Source organism: Caretta caretta, chromosome 1 (genome assembly GCF_965140235.1).
Source record: "Caretta caretta isolate rCarCar2 chromosome 1, rCarCar1.hap1, whole genome shotgun sequence".
Taxonomy (NCBI): domain Eukaryota; kingdom Metazoa; phylum Chordata; order Testudines; family Cheloniidae; genus Caretta; species Caretta caretta.
The window spans coordinates 245,518,837-245,541,597 of record NC_134206.1 but is presented as its reverse complement, the minus strand read 5'-3'; the positions used below and the strand labels follow the sequence as shown (position 1 = coordinate 245,541,597).

The 22,761-nt window shown below is 42.4% G+C and overlaps 1 protein-coding gene across 4 annotated transcripts in view; it reads left to right on the top strand.

The window, feature by feature from the left end:
• DENND5B (DENN domain containing 5B) overlaps positions 1-18,128 on the top strand; it is a 172,849-nt gene extending 154,721 nt beyond the window's left edge. For all 4 annotated transcript variants that reach the window (XM_075122638.1, XM_075122640.1, XM_048829453.2 and 1 more), the window contains 6 exons: positions 283-401; positions 8,484-8,671; positions 10,007-10,089; positions 10,244-10,370; positions 12,333-12,507; positions 13,685-18,128. In XM_075122638.1, the coding sequence (XP_074978739.1) occupies positions 283-401; positions 8,484-8,671; positions 10,007-10,089; positions 10,244-10,370; positions 12,333-12,507; positions 13,685-13,868 (876 nt within the window). In that variant the 3' untranslated portion in view covers positions 13,869-18,128. The remainder of the gene's footprint in view (positions 1-282; positions 402-8,483; positions 8,672-10,006; positions 10,090-10,243; positions 10,371-12,332; positions 12,508-13,684) is intronic.
• The last annotated feature ends 4,633 nt before the right edge of the window (positions 18,129-22,761 follow it).

Genomic DNA, 22,761 nt, shown 5'->3' with positions numbered 1-22,761 from the left:
TTCCCTATTTAGCTAAAAAACAGAGTGGTTAACATGACTCATAATTATACATCATAAGCTCTCACTGCAAAGAATATACATCTGTTAACGAGCTATAAATTTTTGAGGGCCTAACTAAGTAAAATAGGAACAGAAACAGCATTTATGCTGTTTTTTAGCTGTATTTGCTTGATTAAGAATCCATGCTTCATAAAGCAAATGAAATTAAACAAGTTAGTGAACTAAACTATTGTGGGCCATCTTTCTATAAAATTGAATAAAATCTGTTTCTTTCATTTGCAGTGCCAGAATTTAGGAAAGCTAACAACTGTTCAGATTGGTCATGACAACTCAGGATTATTAGCCAAGTGGCTGGTAGATTGCGTCATGGTAAGAAATGAAATCACAGGACACACATACAAGTAAGCAACAAGTTTCAAATGTTCTAACTCCTTAAATCTGAAATCCCTGCCTGAGCCATAAAACCCTAGAGATCTCTGGTGTCCTTTTTGGGTGTGCTGAACTATGATGTAGACAGGCGACTCCACTTAGGCTTTAGAGATGGAGAATTTCAGATTGAAATTCTCTAGGTTTCAAAAACTACAACTGAAGCTGAAGAATCTGATTAGATATACATGGGGAGGCTTGAAAGTATGAGATTTTATTAGTCTGCTGGGACAGGACAGACTGCATATTTTTAAAGTGCTTATCACCATTGCCTCTAATAGCCAAATTAATGGGCTTATGTCTGTCCAGCACAGCTGTATATAAAAAAAAAAAAAATCCATTTTTATTCCCAAAATCTTGAATGGCAGTTTTATTTTAGGTAAATCTTTGCAATGGAAGTATGAACAATTGGTTTAAAAAAATGGTAATGACCAAAAAAAAAGCCATTAAACGTCTGAATATTTGAACAAGAATACAGAAGTATAGCTTTCAAGAAAGAGTTCTTCAGATGACTGCAAATGTGCATACCACTCCAGTGTGCACATGCCTCGTGTACTGAAACCAGAGAACTTGCTTAAGAGTGCCCATCGGGGTGTTGTCCGTGCCTTCTGGCCATTGTAATGCCTTCCATGGCTATATGGGTTGGCACCGCCCGAAACCACTCAGGTCCTTTTCCCCGTCCACAGCTTGATCTGGAGCATTCAGTGTGGTGTCTCACCCCACGTTCTTTGTCAGTGTTTGTTTGTGGTTTTTTTCTGTAAATAGTTAAATTGAGTAGTACCTTAAGATTTAATTTAGCGTAGTATATTTAGCAGAGTTTAAGCCCAGGGTGATGCCTTCTCTGGGTTCTAAACATTGTTCATCATGGGGTGTTGCTATCCCTACTACTGACCCCCCCACACCCAATGTTCATTGTGTCTTGGTGAAGGGCACCCTACTTAAGGCTGTTCTACCAGTAAATTGTTTAAGAAGAGAACACAGGTGGCAAGGGACTTGTGTTGGAAGGCAGTAAATTTGCGGAGAAAGCCATGAGCCTCACTTCAGCTCTGGGGATTGCCTCAGATAATCAGGCCCTCCAGAGAGTGCCTGAGCTAGAATGGACAGGGGCTCCATGTCCAGACTTTGATTTTTTTTTTTTGCTGGGTGAATAATCCTTCTCCTTCCTCCAGTACTCTAAGGAAGATGGACAGGGGCAGGTGCAGTGTTCAGAGAGAGTTATCCTCCCTGTCTAGGAGGAGTGCAGACTGACACCCTGAGTCTTTTGGGATGTGGCTAAAGCTGGGCCTTCAACCCACTCTCCAGTACCAATGGCTGATCAACTAGACTGTACCATCAACTCTGGTACTACTCTGGGGGCATCTGCTGAGATGGGCACTGGTGGTGGTGGTGTCCACACAGACACTCTACACACCACTGATGTATCAGTGTGATGAAGTGGGACTGTTCTTAATGTTTCCTCTGAATAGTGTGGGGGTGCCTCAGTTTCCCCTAGGCAGTTCTTAAGTATCTAGGGGGTGGAGTAAGGGTGTATGATCATTGCAGAGCCCTAGAGGGCAGGTGTGTGCAGGGGTCTGGACACAGGGAATGGCCGACACCCTGTTTCCTGGCCACTGATGGCCTGGGCCCTTCCCCCCTGCAAGGTGAGAGCTGAAGGATTGGAGAACAAAGGAATCAGGTGACCACCTGGCCCGGGAAAGGGACAAAGCCCAGAGGAGGAGGGGCTGGAGGGGGTTTTCAGTTTGGGGCTGGCTGGGACATGGAGTGAAGTGCAGACGTGGTTGTCTGGCTCACTGCCCCCCAAAATGGACCCAGCTGAGGGGTCCCGTTCTCTGCACCTGCAAGCTCTGTTTTAGACCATGTTCCTGTCGTCTAATAAACCTTCTGTTTTACTGGCTGGCTGAGAGTCACGTCTGACTGCGAAGTTGGGGTGCAGGACCCTCTGGCTTCCCCAGGAGCCCCGCCTGAGCGGACTCGCTGGGGGGAAGCGCACGGAGGGGCAGAGGATACTGAATGCTCTGAGGTCAGACCCAGGAAGGTGGAAGCTGTGTGAGCTGTGTCCTGAAGACAGGCTGCTCACAGAAAGGCGACTGCCCCAGAGTCCTGACTGGCTTCATGGGGAGCAGTTCCAGAGCATCGCCCAGGGACTCCGTGACAATCAGGCAGCAGCAGACTTGCTGTGCCTGTCTGTTCCTGACTCACCACTTGACTGCAGTGGCTTCATCTTCGGTGTCCTCTGCATTTCCCGGATTGGTGGCTGACTTATCGTCTGCACCTCTTCATATCCAGGGTCCTGAATTATAGTCTGCTTCGTGTTCAGTAGCTATGGGACTGCTGGTACATATGCTATCTTCAGTACTGATGACTGTTCCAGCACAGTGTATATCTGCAGGTCTAGTACCCACTTCACCTTCAGTACCAGCTGTCCGGTTCAGTACCCAGTGCGATGCCTTTACCGGTACTCAAAGTGCTTTTGACTGTACCACTATTGGTGCCAATGAGGCTGTTGTGTTGGACTGCGGATGATGTGGGCCATTTATTGGCCCCACCTGGAGTGGCTCCTGCATTACTGCCAGACTACTTGGAAGGGTCTTCAAGATCAAGTGCTGAAGCATCTTACTCTGCTTTGCCTTCATAATACCGCTCTCCAAGATCGTCGAGACCTCCTGGGGGTCACCATCGGTATTGCTCCCACAATCTGCTTCCTGGCCTACCTCCTACTGGCCACCAATGCCACATCCACAGTGGCCTCCTTGGAATCCCTGGGAGGTTCCTCATTTGGTAAGGTCCCAATAGTCCTCTCCGTCGAGAGCCAGATCACTTGTTCCTCTGGTGGTTTCTCCACATGGGCCAACTGTGCTGTAGCCATGGGCTGAGGGGCTGTCTCTGACCTGGTGGAACTGAACCCTTGGTACAGTCAAATGCATTGCCACAAGAGCAGTGGTCTCAAACTTTTGTACTGGTGACCCCTTTCACATAGCAAGCCTCTGAGTGCGACCCCCCCCCCCAATATTTTAAAAACACTTTGTTAATATATTTAACCCTATTATAAATGCTGGAGGCAAAGCAGGGTTTGGGGTGGAGGCTGACAGCTCGCAACCCCCCATGTAATAACTTGACGACATCCTGAGGGGTCCCAACCCCTAGTTTGAGAACCCCTGCACAAGAGATTCCGGTGGTTCCATTTCCCTCGTCTTCCTCTTCACCAGACAGTGCTACCATGTCTGAATCCTCATCTCAGGATCAAGTCCTCCTGAGACAAATGGCATCTCCATTGGATGTTCGGGCTGTGTGTTCAAGAGAACAGTTAGTGGTTAGTTAGTGGATGTTCTTCAATCCTCCGCTGCTGGGGAAGTGGCTCTCCATATAAATGAAGCAATATTGGATCCTGCCAAATTTCTGGAATACCCCAGTGTCTATAACACCCACGGCTAAGCTTACTGACTAGATATTATGTTGCCATGGAAGGGTTTGAATATTTCCCTTCCACCTCCTAATTCCCTGGCTGTGACTGCGACAAATCAGAGTACGACAGAGGAGGTATAAATCTACTCCTAATCACAGAGTTTAAACGTTAGATTGTGAGGATAAAAGTGTATTCAACTTCCTTGTTACAATTGCACATTGCCAACCTGTAAGCATTGTTGTTTAAATATGACTGTAAAATGGGGTGCTATGTCCAAACTTACAAGTAAGTTACCAGAATCCTCCAGGGAAGAGTTTAAGGCATTTATTGCAAAGGCCCATTTGGTGGCCAAGATGTCTCTACCGTCAGCACTGGATGTGGTGGATGCTTCGTCCAGACATATAGTTGCAGCTGTGATAAGGCCCTGATGGCTACAGAATTCCAGCATAGCTCCTGAAGTTCAGCAGACCAAAGAGGACTTAGCATTTGGTTAGTTTTTGTTTTCTGAGAAAACTGGCAACTTTACTTTATCTTAAGGACTCTCAAGCTACTTCAGTCTTTGGGATTTACACAGACCACAAAGAGACATCATTTTATGGGTCATCAACAACGCCAGCAATAATTTTGCCAGTCGTCCTACGCTGCTGGGCAGCAAGACTTCTCTAGAAAGGACTTAAGTCACAGAGAAGATGATCTTCTGGGTCTAGTTTTACCCAACCAGCCCATGCTCTATACCTTCGGACAGGCAGCCTATTCGACTTTCATATCAAGAGCAGCATGCTAGCTGTGAACATTTCAAACCCATTCCCTCTGGTTTGGGGACAGGCTGTCTTGCTTCTACAGTGCAAGTTGGGAAATAACTACTGTGGATGGATGGGTCCTAAGCACTGCGGGATTGGGTTATACCATACAATTTCTGTCCATTCCCCCAACCCCCATCCCATTTCTTTCTAGGGAACCTCTTGTGAGCTGGTGCTGCTTCAGCGGGTCCAAACTTTTTGTGCTCTGGGAGCTATAGAGGAGGGTCCTCCTCTTCACTGGGGAAAGGGGGAAGGGATTCTACTTCTGGTACTTCCTGATCCCCTAAGTCCAAGGAAGAGGTGAGACTGATCCTCAGTTTCCATGGTCTCAACAAATACATCAAGTATATGAGATTCCACATGATTACCCTGTCCACTATTCTTCCTTCATTGAATCAAAGCAGTGGTTTGTTGCTTTCAATCTACAGGACACCTATTTTCATGTGGCAATTTTCCCAGGCCACAGGAAGTTCCTGAGATTCCCTGTCACTGGTCAGTGCTATCTGTACACAGTTCTCTCCTTTGACCTGTCATCAGCCCTACATGTCATTACCAAATGCATGACAGTGGTAATGGCCTGTCTCAGAATGAAGGAAACTGATATCTTCCTGTACCTAGATGATTGGCTAGTGAGGGGCAGAACCGAAAAACTAGTCTTCAATCATGTCCAGTTCACGCTGAACATCTTCAATCAACTGGGGTTGATTTTGAACAAAGCAAAGTTGGCATGGACTCCAACTCAAAAAAATCAAGTTCATTGGGGCCCCATTGAACTCTACAAATTAGAGAGCCTTTTTCCCACATGAGCAATTCTGGATAACTTGGCACCTTTGACTCTATCTCCAATCTCATCCTTCACCCATGCCTGAAGATACTAGGACATATGGCTGCGTGGTTCAGCATGTGCGATTTGGCTTCCTCCTCCCCAGTCATGGTTGCAGTTGGTCTGTCGCCTGAGTTGCTAATCAGTGGACCAGTTTGTCCAAGTGCTTCCAGAGATACTGGACTCTCTACAGTGGTGGGCAGAACAGAACAATGTGTGACAGGGAATTCCTTTTGCCCTTCCTCCAGCGACCAGAACTATAGTCACGGATGCCTCCAAAATAGGTGGGGAGCACATCTAGGGATGTTAAATGTTATGGGTTTGTGGTTAGATCAAGAAGCATCGTGTAATATCAATGTACTGAAGCTTTGAATCATTTACAATGGATTGGATCAGGGAGCAGCCATTCACATACTCACCAACAATATCACTGCAGTGTATTATGTGAACAAGCAGGGAGGAGCCTGCTTCTACCAGCTTTGTCAGGAAGCAATCAAGTTTTGGCACTTCTGCATCAAGGAAGAAATCATACCCAGAGCGACATGTTTACCAGGCTCTCAAAACCAGTTTGCCAACCATCTCAACAGGACTTTCTCCAGCAACGAGTGTTCTCTAAAAAATAGCACGGTGAGGTCCATTTTCAGAGAATAGGTCAACCAATGGGATGCCCCTTTAGCAATAAAGGACAACAAGTGCCATCATTTTTGTTGCCAAATGGGACTCAGTCCAGGGTCTCTAACCAGTGCCTTTCATTTGAACTGGGGAATGGACCTTTTCCCCCTATCCCTCTCATCTCGCAGGTTACCCTCAAACCGAAGTTGGACCATGCAAAACTGATACTTATTTTGCCAGCTTGGCCAAGACAATATTCATTCTCCGACCTTCTCAGTCTGTCTGTTAGACCTCCCAAATCTCTGCCTCTTCTTCCCGGCCTGCTGACTCAGTACCATGGCCATGTTGTTCATCCTGTACTAAGCAATCTACACCTCACAGTGTGGATAGTACATGGCTAGATAAAGAGGAAGGGCAATGCTTGGAAAAAGCTCATAGAATCCTGCTTAAAAGTAGAAAACAGTTTACTTATTTGGCTATATGGAGTTCTTTAGTTTGGTCAGTATCTAAGGGAATTCAGTCTGTCCGCTCATATTCAGGACGTTTTGGATTATTTGTTACATTTGAAGTTCTCGGGTCTTTGAGGGTTCACTTGGCAGCAATCTCATCATTTCCTCCTCTTATTGAAGGAAAGTAGTTTACCCAAACTCCATAGTAGCGAGATTTCTAGAAGGTATTGTCTATTTGTTTCTACCTGTGAAGGAAATGGTCTCTTTGTGGGACCTTAATACTGTGCTGGCCACCCTCACCCTTCCTCCATTTGAGTTGACAGCAACTTATTTGTTGTGTCTCCTCTCCCAAAAGACAGCCTTTCTTGTGTCTATAGCAGAGTCAGTGAGTTACAAGCCATTAAGGGCAGAACCTCCATATTCTCAGTTCTTCAAAGACAATGTTCTTAAGACCACATCTGAAGTTTTTGTCCATTGTAATCTCACAGTTTCACCTTAACCAGGTTATTTACTTGTGTATATTCTTTCTTAAGCCACACTCAAATGCAGATGAGCAGCGTCTACATGCATTAGATGTTGAGACAGTGCTTGGCGTTCTTTTCTGGAAAGGCCTAAACCATTTTGTTCATCGCCTTGACTTTTTTTATCTCCTGTGCGTATTGGATGAAAGGTCAGCTTCTCTGCAGACGGTTTCTAGGTGGATAACTTCCTGTATTACCACGGTTTATGGAGTAGCTCAGACTATGCCCCCACAGACATTATGGACTCATTTGACAAGAGCTTAAGTGATATCAATTGTGGTTTTCTGACATTACACGTTTGAGGGCTACGTGGTCTTCCGTGCATACTTTTACCAAACATTCTGCTATTACCGCAGCATCTCTGTCAGATGCAAACTTTGGGAAGGCAGTGCTGTGGTCGCTGTTGAAGTAAACTCGGAGCTCTACCACCTACTAGAATTGCTTGCGAGTCAACTGAATCCATGGTGGTTATAGACATGGATTCAGTTGACTCGCAAGCAAAGAAAATATAGTTATTTACTTATATTGTAACTGTTCTTCAAGATGTGGGTGCAGACATTTATGCCACAACGTGCCTTCCTTCCACTCTGCTTCAGAGTCTCCAGCATTGGAATCTGGGGCAAAGGAACTGAGTAGGGTCAGGGTGGTGCTGTCCTTGCTGAGCCATGGGAGGGTATATTGGGGTCAGTGGGTGTAAGTGTACCCCGAGGGATAATGCTGAGCAAATTTTTCTGGCTTTGGTCTGCTGGGTGCGTGCACACATGAGTGGAATACACGTCTGCGCCCCATCTCAAAGAAAAATAGTTACAATATAGGTAAGTAACTGTCTTCTTTGTTGGGTCTCTTAATCTGCAGTTGCAGCTTTACATGCTTTCATTTTGTATATGTAGAAACCTAAAAGAGCCCTATCAAATACTTTTGTATAACACACTTCTGTCTTCTACTGTCTAGATGCGTTAGATGTTGAGACAGTGCTTGGCGTTCTTTTCTGGAAAGGCCTAAACCATTTTGTTCATCTTTAGCTTGAAAGTTATACTATACTATACTATATTATATTCTATACTAACTTGAAAGTTATTTCCTTTTGATCTGACAAATGTAGATTTTTTTTTGTTTGTTTTTAATGGTGCTAAAGTTAATATTGCTGTGTCTCAATTACGTTTTGCAGTCAAGAAACATGGATGGTTAGCACAGCTCTGAAAAAAGGGATGGCTTGTTGCACAATCAACAGAGAGGTCTCTCACTTTTTCTGAGACAGACATTTTTTCCATTTCTTAGAAATAGAGGGGTTTGTTTTTTTAAGTGGCAGTTTTTTACTCTGGAGATTATTTCCCACCAGCTAACAATGTTTAGGTGGCCAGAGAGGAGCCTGAAATACTTATGTCCCTTAACTTTGAATTCAAGTTAGTGTTCAACTAGTTGAAACTTTTCTGTTGGGTGGTACCACAGGTTCCCATGTGGACGATGGCTGGGGAAGGGAGTTGATGATGGCAGTCTGGAGAGAATTCTTATTGGAGAACTGATAACTTCAGCGTCGGATGAAGATCTTGGGAAGCAGTGCCGTACCCCCCCTCAACAGAAATCCCCAACCATAGCTCGCAGACTGAGTATCACCTCCCTTACAGGAAAAAATACAAGTAAGCCCCTGCCATTTCCAGTGCTCACAGCTATAACATGGTGGTAGTGACTACTCGGAAATAAAGGTATCTTTGTTAACAGGATTGTAACCTCTAAAAGCTAGGTCCAATCTGAGGGAACGATGCTTTCTAACCCTGACTCTGCTTCTATTTTGCTCTGTGACTTTGGGCAAATGACTTAATCTACCTGAATTTCCTCACCTGTCAAATGTGGATAAAACCTCTCACTCGGAGCACAAAATATTGAGGCTTATTGTAAAGTATTAAGTATTTTATTTCTGTTACCAGTGTCTGTTTCTCTCCAGGAAAAACATAATCTAGAGAGAGCAAGATGAAATCAGTGATGCTTTCCATGAGTGTGGTTCCATATCTGTGCACATGTTCGGAACATTTCCTGAAGGGTGGGCACTGCAAAGCTCAGTGATTCAGTTGCCTTTCAAGTCACATGAGGCATTACTTTTGACATGTGGAAGGGCATCAGTATTTTTAAAAACAAAAACACTGAATTGTATTATGTTGAAAAATTGGCAAGTGTTTGGGGGGGGGAAAAGCTCTGAAAATGATTGAGTGTGTTAAAGTGAGAGATGAAAGAAGCTCTATCTATTTAGCTTATCAGAACAAATGTGAATAAATTACTCGATGATCTCCTGTAAGTACCTACATGGGAAGAAGATTTCTGATAGCGGAGAACTCTAATCTAGCAAAATGCAAAGGCTGAAAACTGGAGCTAGACAAATTCAGACCAGATATAGGGCACCATTTTTTATTTTATTTTCTTTTTTTTAAAGTTAGAGTAACTGACTATCGGATCAACATATCAAGGGATGCTGTAGATTCTCTTTCACCTTGAAGACTTTAAATCTAGATTGGATGCCTTTTTAAAAGCTATGCTCTAGCTCAGCAACGAGTTGTGGACTTGATGCAGGAGTTACTGGGTGAAGTTATTTGGCCTGTGTTGTACAGGAGGTCAGTCTAGATGATTGTAATTGGTCCCTTCTGGCCTAAAACCTGTGAAGAACTCTTAGCAATAAGAGTGCTACATGTATGTGTGATGGACAGATCTTCATTAGCTGAAATAAATTATTTATAAAGGCAAGTCCTTGACCTGTGCCGTTTGTCTGGCAATTAATTTGGTTAGTTTTGATGATGTTCCCCAGTCATTTACAACTGAGGTTCGTAGATTTGCTCAATGCAAATAACTCCATGATCTCGACTCATATTAAAGAGAGAATGTTTCCTGCAGTTTGAACCAAGTCTGGTAGTGTGTGAATTTGATTAATGTTCATTGTCTTAATGTTGTCATATTCAGCGACTGTGCCTTCTATTAATTTACAGAACCTAATGCAGGGCAGATCCAAGAGGGAATTGGGGAAGCGGTGAACAATATTGTGAAACATTTTCACAAGCCAGAGAAAGAGGTACTCTCAATCATTAAATATACTGTAATTAGAAGAGGAAATACATGTAAACCTTTTTATAACCAGGGAAACGGGAATCAGTGTCCCAGTAACCAGTGTTACACCTGGACTTGAAGCTGCTTGTACTTAAGAACAGTATCTTTTTGTTCCATAGAGAGGCAGCCTTACCATTCTACTATGTGGTGAAAATGGCCTGGTTGCAGCACTGGAGCAGGTCTTCCACCATGGATTCAAATCAGCCCGGATTTTCCACAAGAACATATTCATCTGGGATTTCATAGGTAAACTGGTGTGTTCTGTTGGGGTGAAAGGGGAGAAAGGGTTAGAGGGAAATGGCTACAAGTGTGCATACCTCAGATTTTAATAAGCTTGGGCTCCATTCAGTTCCTACAGGACCGACTTTCAATCTCCTGAGCTAACCCTATGTGAGTGTTTAAGTGCAGTTGTGCTCTGTGTTGTAAAAAATACAAATACACTCCCTACCCTGAGCAGCTTTGTCTAAAAGACAGGCACAGATGAGATGAAGTGAAGTGGAAAACCCAGGTGAGGTGTTAACTTGGGATATTAACCATTTTTTTTCTTTGTCACCAACACATATGTAACATTGGGTGGAGTGGGGAAGGTCTTTAACTGATGTGGATTAATAATGTATTTCAGCTTTGTAGAAGAAGCGGGTGTTAGGAGGTGTTTGAGGGGAATGACTGGCACAGTTTGGGAGATTACCCAAGCAGAGGGGGTAGCATAAATGAAAGCCCAATGACAAGAGTTGAAGAAGGAAACAATGTGAATGAGTCCAGTGTCTTTTGGCAGATTCCAGTCAATGGGATGTGGAGGGGTGAGGATGGGAAGTGTTAAGTTTGATCTAGTGGGCAGAGGTGAGCCAGTGGATGGGTTTGAGGGAGGGGAGTGATCTGGTCTGCTCAGGAAAGGATGAAGATTTTAGTGGCTGCTTTCCTTACTCAGTGGAGAGGAGTGATATGTGGCAAATGTGGAGGCAATATGGGAGTCACTTTTAATAATCAAGGGAGGGGGAGGACAAAAACGTCACAAAGCAAAGGAAGGAAAGGGGTTTTTTTGTTTTTTTCCATATGTGGCAAAAGAAGCAGTAGCAAGACTTGATAATAGTCTGGATGTATGAGGAGAAAGAAAAAGTAGTCAGAGATGACCCATGAACCCAAGTCTGAGCCACAGCAATGATCATGATTGTACGCAGCAATAGCAAAAGGCGGGTGTGGGGAGGGCTTGCTGGGAGAAACAAGGAAGAATTTACGTAGGATAATTCCAGAGCTACATCTTTTGAGACAGCAAAAGATAAGAGGTTTCAGAGTAGCAGCCGTGTTAGTCTGTATAAGAAATGGTTTTGGGAAGGAGGTGACAAGGAGGAAATATACAACTGCAGCATGTGACGAGAAACAAGCTTTGGAACTACTTTTAGAAATGGGTTCAGGTTCTGATTCAAATGAAACTTGGCTCCCTCAAATCCAAATTTGTCCACTTCACAAGAACTGCCACATATTTGACAGCCTCTTCTCAAGAGACAGCCAAGACATGAAATGATAGAGGATTGTGTTCTCTCAGGTTGAGGCTTATTGATACAGGCATATTTGTAGGGGTAGCTTGCATGCCATCTATTAGAACTGCATTTTCCTAAACAGTAATTCACTAAAATATTTTGATAAGGAAAGAGGAAAAATCTTTGGCAGTTTCACAAGATACAAATGTAGTAAAGGAGGTGTTGGGAAATGGCTTTCAACTACAATCTGATGGAAAGTGATACTGGTTGGAGAACAGTCTTATTCATTTGATGTTCTACTGGTGATTATCTATTGGTCCACACTGCTCAGCCCTTGGGTCTCAGGAATATATTTTAAGGGAATAAATAAGTTAGGCCTCTTAGCCTGAGGGAAGATCTCACTCAGGAAATCCATAACTAGTAGCTAATGACATTTATAAAATGGGAGTAATTGAACTATTTGTAGGCATTTTTGTGGTGCTAATCACTAAACTAAGTCATGATGCTAATTTACGTTACAGTATACAGTGACCACATTTGCCAGCTGTCACCACAGAGCAGTTTCTGAGACTACTACGCTTTCCCCTACATTTAGTAGGAGATATAGTCACCATGAGGTAGCTTTTGGCACATGCTGACGTTTTTTAATGGCTTCCTTTCCGTAATTGTGCTGAGGTGGCTTCAGAGTATTTTGTATTAACCATTGCATGGTTTTACTTTCTCTCCGCAGAGAAAGCTGTTGCTTACTTTGAAACCACTGACCAGTTTGGGGACAACGAAGAGGACGTCTTGCTTCAGAGATCATCCTGCAAAACATTCTGTCACTACGTAAATGCTATCAGTACTGCACCAAGGAACATTGGGAAGGATGGCAAATTTCAAATCCTGGTTTGCCTGGGGACTAGGTACAGAGCAACGTTCTTCACTGTGGCGTTCTCTAGTGTTGGAGTAGTCAGTTGAACAACAGTGTCACTCTTATTGGACACCTTAATTTACCAGCTTAAAATATTTTGGACATATAAATTGCCCAGTTCATGCTTTTAAATAAATGTCCTTAAGAGTGGAAGAAAAATTAAGTTAGATATGTATTATTCCTGATGATTAGCATATACATTTCTGCAAGTCACTTTTTTCTGTTTTAATGAAATTCATGGTAATGCAGGGAAACTGTGTGCATGATCTTATCTCTTTACGTGATATTATACACAAAGTACAGGCCTCAGGAGTTCAGGGTGCCCTCAAAAGAGAAATCAGTCCACCTCTTCCTTCCCCAACTCTTTTAATTATCCAAATGAAAACGGGCACATGGCTATTTCTGTCTTTGTGAAACCTTGTGGGGAGAAAAAATCTGCCTTTCCTAATAGGATTTTTGAGTACTTCTATCAATATTTTTTTCCTTTTTCTCTTCCTTTGCCTTATGTATCTAGATATTTTTATTTTTAAAACTGTATTTCACCAATACAGAATTCCTGGACTTTTCTTTCCTTGCTAGTGGCCTAGGAATTAAACAGAATCTTTCCCCATGGCATTAATCTGACTTCCTTGATCTCTTTCCTGCCTTTACTCTCCTGTGTCAGTCCTCAAAAAATTGAAATTATTATGCCACCTACAGTGTGGTCAGGGATTAATACTAAAGTAGGTTCTAGAAGTTTTCTTTTTTTTTTTTTTTTTTTCCTGTTGACCCAAATACAACAGTGTACTTCTGTTTCTCTGAACAGAATTAGGGAAGTAGTAAAACAAATTAATTTGTACTGAAAACTGGGGTGGGGCATCTCTTATTACATGATTGTGCAACACCTAGAACAATGTGGTACTCACCTGATTGGGCCTGGAGATGCCACTGCATATAAATAATATAATATAAACAGGATCCCAATTATTATATGGAGAGCTTTTGAGTGCAAATGACACGTCACCTTTGCAAAAATGGACACTGTGTTTTGGGGTGTGTTAAAGGCGAGAGCTCAGATTAAGCTCAAAGATTCATAGATACTAAGGTCAGAAGGGACCATTATGATTGCCTAGTCCGACCTCCTGCTCTGGACACAGCATATTGCATTCATTCCATTCTTCTCTTGGTAGGGATCACTTCCTTCCTCAATGGATTCCATTGCTAGCAGAGTGTCCTGCCATCACAAGGATGTATGAGGAGAACGCCCTTCTGCGGGACCGCATGACAGTGAATTCCCTCCTCCGAGTCCTACAGACATTACAAGATTTCAACATTATCCTAGAAGGGTCACTCATTAAAGGAGTGGATGTTTAGCATGGCTTTGATGAGAACGTCATTGTGTCTCTGCTAAGCAAGCAAACAAACAAAAACTGGGGACCTCTTAGAACTTGAATGCTGCGGTAGTGTATCACTGTAAAGTAGAGCACCCGGTTATCGGGTGGGAGTGGGAAACCCAATTTACACCAGATTCAGGACTGTCCTAAAGCTGCAGACAAGCTAGAATGCGGTATTGTCGTTTATTTGAAACAGAATAAAATAGAGTATTTTCATGTGTTAGATGTATGTAAATATGCTATCTTCTTTAAGAAATTATATTCCTCTTAAACTTTTCTTAGACAATGTTCTTGTGCTGAAAATAAGTAGCTTAAAACTGTGGGACAGCTGTGGGGGATGGATGTTGCTGCTTGATAGCAAGGAAGAAGCCAGTCAATGTGTAAATACAGTGCAAACTCAGCAGGGCTTTTTTCAGGTGTTGCAAAAGAACACAGCAAGTATCAGTATGTAGCCACTGCTGCTATCTCGTTCTTGGAAATGTTGTGAATGTGTACTGTTTACCCTACTGTACATGGTTTCCCTTATTTTATGTTTTAAAGATCCAAGCCTCTCCATGCGTATAAGCTGTGAGTCGTCCTATTTAAGATCTTTTGTGTAATTTTTATTCATCAGCACAAGATGAGGTGCAAATGAAATGTTTAAACACGGGACATGAGGAATTGTTGAGCCTTCAAGAAAACCCACCGGGACCTGATATCTGTTCTTTAAAAAAACAGTACTGCACCAGGCTATATTTGGGAAATGTCAATAGCTTGATTTGTCATTTTGTCCCTCTTCTGTCCTGGTTTTGTTCAGATGGTTTTTTTCCCCCGGTCTGCGTTTGTACTGTGGATGATGACGTATGCTTCAAGAGGTTGTCTGCTTTTATAGGTTTGTTGAAGAACTTGGTTCAGAAGATGAACCAAACTCTGTTTCTGTTTTTGAGACGCATATGTTGCTATAGAGCCACAAACACCGACTTCGCTGTGCTATAGGACTGTTTCAACCAGTTGTGAAACACTGGCAAGTTACTAGTCTTCCTTTATCCTGGGGAGTAAGTGTTCCTGGGAGGCACAGGATCACTTTGGTTTTGAATAATTCAGCTATAGAAAAGAAGTGAGGCAAGGGGAATTGGTGTCAAGGCTTCTGTTTCATACTGTTTCAAACTAATAATGTGTTAAAGAAACAAAAGTGTCACAGGCACAGAACTCAGAGAAACCGGGAGCTGCTGAAGTTTCACATGCTAAAATAAAAACTAGATTATTTAAAATAATTTGGGTGATACATCCCATATATTTGCTGCATGCTATCATTCAGTTTTCCTTCCACCGAGATTTGATTTATGCAAAGCTGGGGGTATGTTAACTCTCAGCCATTATTAGCCTTCAGAGGTGGGTTCGAAATCCTTTTGTTTGTTTCACTGGTTTAATCAATTTGATTACAACTTATTCTTCAGTGGATGCCTGGGGACATCACACAGCTTGGTATAAATAGCAATCTTTGCTTTGGAGAGGCCCTTTGCTAAAATAACAGATTACATTGTAGGTCAGAACTGCAGTGCATTACAAAAGATTTTGGTTGAATGTTGAACATTGCTTATGTCTAGAAAGCGAGAGAGTCCCCCAGATAAATAAATATAATGAAGAGAACAAGATCCAGGGAAGGAGCTTAGAAATAGTGTCTCTTTCCTGCTTGCACGTTGCCACCTTCAGAACAGTATTAGAAAATTGGCATTTTAGTCACTGCCAGCTTGTAGACAAGGTTTAATATTTCCAGTGAGCTATGGTGAGGCAGAATGATGATAGTGTTCCTCCCAAGTATTGGAAAAGATTAGGGATAAGGGCAGGTTGAGGGAGATGGAGGCAAAACAAAAATTAGATAATACAAAAGTGTTAAGTTTTGATAGAAAGGAGTTGGCAGCAGCTTTTGGGCATGATGGCAGTGTAAAGCGCTGTGTATGATGCCTGCAACAGAAGGATTCACTTCACAGGCTGCTGAAGCTCATACATGTTGTGACAGTGGTATACTCTCTCCTTTTATAAGCTAGTAAGAAATATTCACTCTGCTACTGCCCTCCAACTGGGCAGTTCTTGTAATAACATTCATTTTGGTGTCAGGAAGGAAGTCCCACCCCACATCTCCTGGACAGATAAGAAGCAGTCAGATGGCATCCGTCTTATTTGAAGAAAGGGTTGTAGTGTATAAATAGAAAAATGCTGACCAAAAGCAGAGGAGCCCAGGAAGATACAAGGATCTCATCTGAACTGTACCACTCTGTGCTCAACAGAGCTATTTCAATATCTGAACATTTATGTGCAAAACCATCACGCTGTTGACACGCTATTCAGATTGCTCTCCTCAACACCCAAGGTTGTCATGGGAGGGATTCTGTGTTGCTTCTTGATTTAACCAAGGTACAGCTTTTACCAAATTGAAGCTGTTCAGAATCCATGAATCTGCTCTTGCTTGAATAGACCAATACCATCCAAAATGTTCTATGCAGGACTGCAGTATCAATATTAGAGTTGTGGAGAACAAATCTGGGGGGCTATGAACAATGCAGTGGGTGTGTACCAAAAGTTCACATCTGTGCATTGACTCTAAATTAGTCTTTACATCTTGGGAGAGGGGTGTATTTTGGGGTGGCCATGCCACTCCAGCTAAAGTCAAGAGGAGATAAGACCAACAATTGAAAATTCATCCCTAACACTTGACTTTTTGAATGAATTATAAACTGAGTATCAAAAACCATACATTGTAAATCAATAATTTTATGTCCTATAATTAGTATTAATGTTCCCTCCCACCTGACCTCCCAATCTTCTAAATGATCTTCATTTCATCATGAAAAATTATCCATTTTGTCATTGATCTGTTGGCTTTTTGCATGTGGATTACATTTCCTTTCCAGAGCAATCTGCATCCTGGTAGTTGTGCTTTGTTTTTCTAAAAACTTATAGCTGATGCAAGAACATAGCTGTGACACTGGGCCACAAGGAAATTAAGTGGAAAATATATGCAGGTTAGGGTAGAAATGAAAATGGAGGCATCCTTTAAGGGCAGGCATAGACGGCAAGGACTGTCCATAGAGGGCAAGTATGAGAGAAGGACTTCTTAAAGGTAGTCTTTTTAATCTAAAGAATAAATCAACACCTGACTAATTTAAGACTTTAAATATGGATTTTTCCATTCTAAACTAGATGTAAAAACCCATGGTATTTAACTTAATATAGAACGTCACATGGAAAACGTTAACTTATGGGACACATTTATTTTGGTCAAGTTTTCATACCATGTGAATGATATGGGAAGAATATTATGTCTAAAATTCCCTTGTATGTAATAAAACACTGTAGGTGCCCTAAGGTATTTTGAAGCATGGGGCAGAGCTGAGTGCCTCTCATCCCTAATACACTAGTTACTTGACATCCTTGGTGGTATGGTTCTTTGCAATGAAATTTTATTTTTTCATGTGGTTTTTGGTTTTTTTTCGTAGATTACTTTGATAATTGGAAACGGAGTATTTTTTCTGTGAGCTCTACAGAAATCAATCAGGATTCTCTTAAACTAACAACATTTATACTTCAGTATTAAAGCACCTTCACTGGTTGAAAAATGGAATCTTGGGAAAAACCTCAGCCCTCTGGCGCCTACTTTTTACAAAGCAAACTCTTTAACCAAATTTTGCCTGTTTCTAGTGTCTGAGTTCTGCATAGTATTATTACACTAACATTCAGTATACTAGCTTGAAAGAGTCAGAAAATCAAATGCATCACTGAGTCTCTATAAAACATGTAGTTATAATTCTCTGAAACTAACTGGATTCCATTGTGTTCAGTGAAAATCTGTTTATTCTGAGCTGACATTTGTAATTAGTTTATCTTTGTTCAAATTATCTCTCTTTAAAGTAGTTGTGTGAAGGCATATTTAAGAAATTTCTGTCTTTCAGTCAAATGAAAGTGTGCATCTCATAGGGAAATGTTCAGTGTTACACTTGAAATGTACAAATGTGCCCTGTATAGTTTTAAAAAAAAACCGTGTATCTCCATAGTAAGTTTTGTGTTTTTGTTTTTTTTCCCTTTACATTATTACTAACTGAATCAGAACTGGATTATTTTCAGAAAGAAATTAGTAAAAAGTATTGTTATATCAAGCACTTTAACATATCATAAACTGACATCAGTTTTTCAGGTTTTGAAGTACATTTAAATACAGCTTTTCATGCTATGTTCTTTACAAATAAAACTGTGAAAATAAGAATGTGTCATTTTCTCCTTGCAGAATAGCAACCAAAAGATGCCTGAGAAAAATTAATGAGCTGATTGAAAACTGGAACACAGGTTCTGTAGATAGGACAGGTTGAATATAACAATTCTAATGGTATCTTTCTGTGACATTGTAGAGAGGAGCTCCTGGGTATTCTGTATTTGTATTCTCCTTGATATTTAGCTCCCCCCAAGCAACAAAGTGTGACTGTAGTCCTCCTTTTGAATGCTTAGGCTGAAATGTTTTTCAGATCAGAGGAGAGAACCTGATCATGGTGAAATTTAACTCTTAGAACAAGAGAGACAAGATGGGTGATGTAATACTGTTTATGGGACCAGCTTTTGTTGGTGAAAGAGACAACCTTTCAGGCTACACAGAGCTCGTCTTCAAGTCATCTTAGAACAAGGGCCTTTTTTAGATTGCCATCTGAACTGACTGCCTTGGGTTGTGTGTTCCCTTCACAGCTAGCCTCTGAATCTTTTTGGATAATGGGATGCACTTTGACTGGCAGTGTCCTGGAGTTTGTTTTGTTCCCTCTGGCACTGGGTGGCCCTAATGCTTTGATCCAAAGGTCTAAAAATCTGAAGCTGAAAAAGTGCCACATGTAATCTAGCTCCATCATATATTTTGTATAAAGAATGCAGTAGTGTATGAAAAGGGGAAGATGAAAAGCACTATGGAAAAAGGTGCAAAATAGTAGTGACAAAATGGTTCTCCTTCATTGTACTGTAGAAAAAGATTAAGGTTTGGATTTTCAAAAGCCTTCAATGTTGGCCGAACCCTGCTTCTGCTGAGATCAATGACAAAACTACCTTTTGACTTCTTCAGTGGGAGCAGTTAGTGAATTCTGGGCAGTTCTGAAAATTGTACCCTTAAAATACACCTAACAATGTCTATAATATATATAAAATTTTGCGATTGGAAATGAAGAAATAAACCCAGCGTCACTAACTCTTAATTTTTTTCACAACACTAGCAAATTTGGGATTTTTTTCAGTGTCTCAAGAAAACATCACAAAAGGCTGAATTTTCCCTTAGTCAGAATGGCCACCATCTATTACTGCCAATGGGGCAGAAAGATAGCTGCCATCTCCCTGCAGTCTGTCTGCATGTGGAAGTGAAGTTGCCCTTAGTAAAGTTGACTGCTACCTCCTACTTTCAATTAGATTGAAGCCCTGCCCACTGGCAAAATGGGTGCCACCCTAGGATTCAGGGGAGTGCATAGCATGTGGACTGTGAGGAGCAGTAAAGACACTGCAAAGTGAATGGGGAGTATGAGGTGAGCAGGCATGAGGGTGGTTCAGAAAGCTTTGTGGAAGATTGAGAGCTGTGGGGGACACAGACCTGCCCTGCCCTCATGTATGGCCCTAGGGCAGTGAAGGGGGAGGTTAGGGAGCAGTTGCTGCTTGATCTGGGTCCCAGGACCCAGTAGCAAAACTTCCCTTCTGATGGCTTGGAACGTCTCCTTTACTTGGGATCCAGGCAGCGAAGCCCCAGAGGAGGCTGGGGAAGTGGTGCTCCTGGGACCAGGAAAGGGGAGTACCCCAAGGCCAGCAGGAGACAGGGGATGTGGGGAGTCAAGTCAGTAGTAGGGGAGCTGCCACCCAATTCCTATCTTAGGGATGAAGAGCGGGTACATGGAGTTTCCATCTGAGCAGCCAGGGAGAAGTGTACATTAAAGGTGGACTTTTTGAGCTGAAATTCTTTTACACACTGGCAGAGGAACTGGTTTGACACTTTTCACTCCTGATTTGTAAGGCCAGTCTCATAGCTTTTTGGGATCAGAGTTGTGATTTTTGATCTCTTGAGGCTGGTAAAACTGCAGACCCAATGAAAGGTTGAACCTCTCAGTCGGGCCCATTTATGTGAAAATTCTCAGCAAAACACTGATCTGTGAGATCTTAATGTTTACGTCAACAGCAGGCCTGTGCTGTACCCTCCACACCTGCAAGATCTCAAGAGGCAAATTTCAATAGAAGTGACAATATGTAATCCTGTTTTCTTACTATATGTACGTCTAAAACCAGATTGTGAGGGATCAAGGACTGCCAAAAGAGCAACATGCAGCTGGAGCTGTTCTGATGCCATGTGTTCGGTGACCTTCCTCAAAAATGAGGGAGGAGAGAATGAGCAGTAGTTGGTGAAACTGTTAGTAGCAAGAGCTTTTTGTTTTGAAGTAGGAGCATCGGTGCAATCTTTCACGGTCAGCTGCAACATTATCTTCCTTGTGGGAGACTTTCGCAATCCTCTCCAATAACGGGACCAAGAATAAGCCTTTGCCATCTGTGATATAAGTATCCAGATCACAGACAGTGTAATACAACTCCCCAAACACGGTGTATTTTTTTAAGTAAAGCAGGGCTCCGCTCAGCCAGATGAAGTAGTGCAGATAACTTCTTTCCTCATATCACAGCCCATGCTGCCATCCAGACATACCCAAAGCCCATCTATATTGTCAGCAAAGTAGATGGAAAATTCCCTGTAAGAAACTCACTCAGGGAATAGCTAATGCACCAGACACTGTTTTCCAGCACGTTGAATAATTGTACCGGGTCAGACTTTGTAAGGAGAGAGGGAAAGCACTTTTTCTCCATCTGTCACCATCACAGCATAAAAACGTAAGTTGTCTCCACTTCAGTCACTCTGACACTGTGTGAGCTTTTCTGCAGCAGCACCCTTGCTTTCTCCCTTACCGCTTCCTCAGGCAGTGATGAGCCCATTTGATCTGAGCGAATGACGAGAAGAGAATACATATTTGTGCCCCAATCTGTCATTCAGTGGTGGTTCCACTAAGCCACTGATAAAGCTGATCAATGGCAGAAGAGGATAAGCCTTCAGGAAGATCTGGCACCCAATAGGTCTGACTATATTCTACGGCCCACCATTAAAGAATAGCTCCTCCACTTCAACAAAAAGGTGGAGGGGGAGGCTAGGCCCTCACCTCTGCCAGCAGATGTGGCTATCACACTGACACAAGTTTTTTCCCTTTCCAGGTCCATCCCTAATAAAGATCTGAAATACATCCAGGAACTTTTGGCTTAAAACCCTCACAACAGCACTGTATTTGTCATGGTGCCCCTGAAGTCTCAAGTGTAATGTGTAAGTTATTCTTGACATGAATCCTGGAGATGTTACTATGATGATTTTCACATGCTGAGTGTTTTCTGTCAAAGTCTGAGCATTCCTTGCACATACTATTAAATGATGCCTCTAAGCACTTCTCTGTGCCACAATGGCCTGGTAAGACTTGGATAAATCACGTGTTCTAGGGGTATGAATAGAACCCAAAACTCCTACTCTTTTGCCTTTAACTAGAAGACCCATTGTCCACTTCCCAGTTTGGACCCATCCTTGCCTTTCCTCCTGTGATCCATTCAGTCTGAAGTCTAACAAGAATTCCAAGTTAATGTCAATGAATCAGTGTAATGGAACGGTCTATACACCAATATTCCTGGGTTAACATTATCAGGACTCCGCCTAAATGAACATGTTGCAATGACAGGTGTCAGAGTAGCAGCCGTGTTAGTCTGTATTCGCAAAAAGAAAAGGAGTACTTGTGGCACCTTAAAGACTAACAAATTTATTGGCGCATAAGCTCACTTCATCGGATGCATTCAGTGGAAAACACAGTGGGGAGATGTATATACATAGAGAACATGAAACAATGGGTGTTACCATACACATTGTAACAAGAGTGATCACTTAAGGTGAGAGATTACCGGGGGGGGGGGGGACTTTTGTAGTGATAATCAAGGTGGACCATTTCCAGCAGTTGACAAGAATGCCTGAGGAACAGAGGGTGGGGGACGGGGGAATAAACATGGGGAAACTTTCTGTAATGACCCATCCACTCCCAGTCTCTATTCAAGCCTAAGTTAATTGTATCCAGTTTGCAAATTAATTCCAATTCAGCAGTCTCTCATTCGAGTCTGGTTTTGAAATTTTGTTGTTGAAGAATTGCAACTTTTAGGTCTGTAATCGAGTGACCAAAGAGATTGAAGTGTTCTCCAACTGGTTTTTGAATGTTATAATTCTTGACGTCTGATTTGTGCCCATTTATTATTTTACATAGAGACTGTCCAGCTTGACCAATGTACATGGCAGAGGGGCATTGCTGGCACATGATGGCATATATCACATTGGTAGATGTGCAGGTGAACGAGCCTCTGATAGTGTGGCTGATGTGATTAGGCCTTATGATGGTGTCCCCTGAATAGATATGTAGACACAGTTGGCAACGGCCTTTGTTGCAAGGATAGGTTCCTGGGTTAGTGGTTCTGTTGTGTGGCGTGTGGTTGCTGGTGAGTATTTGCTTCAGGTTGGGGGGCTGTCTGTAAGCAAGGACTGGCCTGTCTCCCAAGATCTGTGAGAGAGATGGATCGTCCTTCAGGCTAGGTTGTAGATCCTTGATGATGCGTTGGAGAGGTTTTAGTTGGGGGCTGAAGGTGATGGCTAGTGGCGTTCTGTTATTTTCTTTGTTGGGCCTGTCCTGTAGTAGGCAACTTCTGGGTACTCTTCTGGCTCTGTCAATCTGTTTATTCACTTCAGTAGGTGGGTATTGTAGTTGTAAGAATGCTTGATAGAGACCCGTCACTCTCACAGATCTTGGAAGACAGGCCCGTCCTTG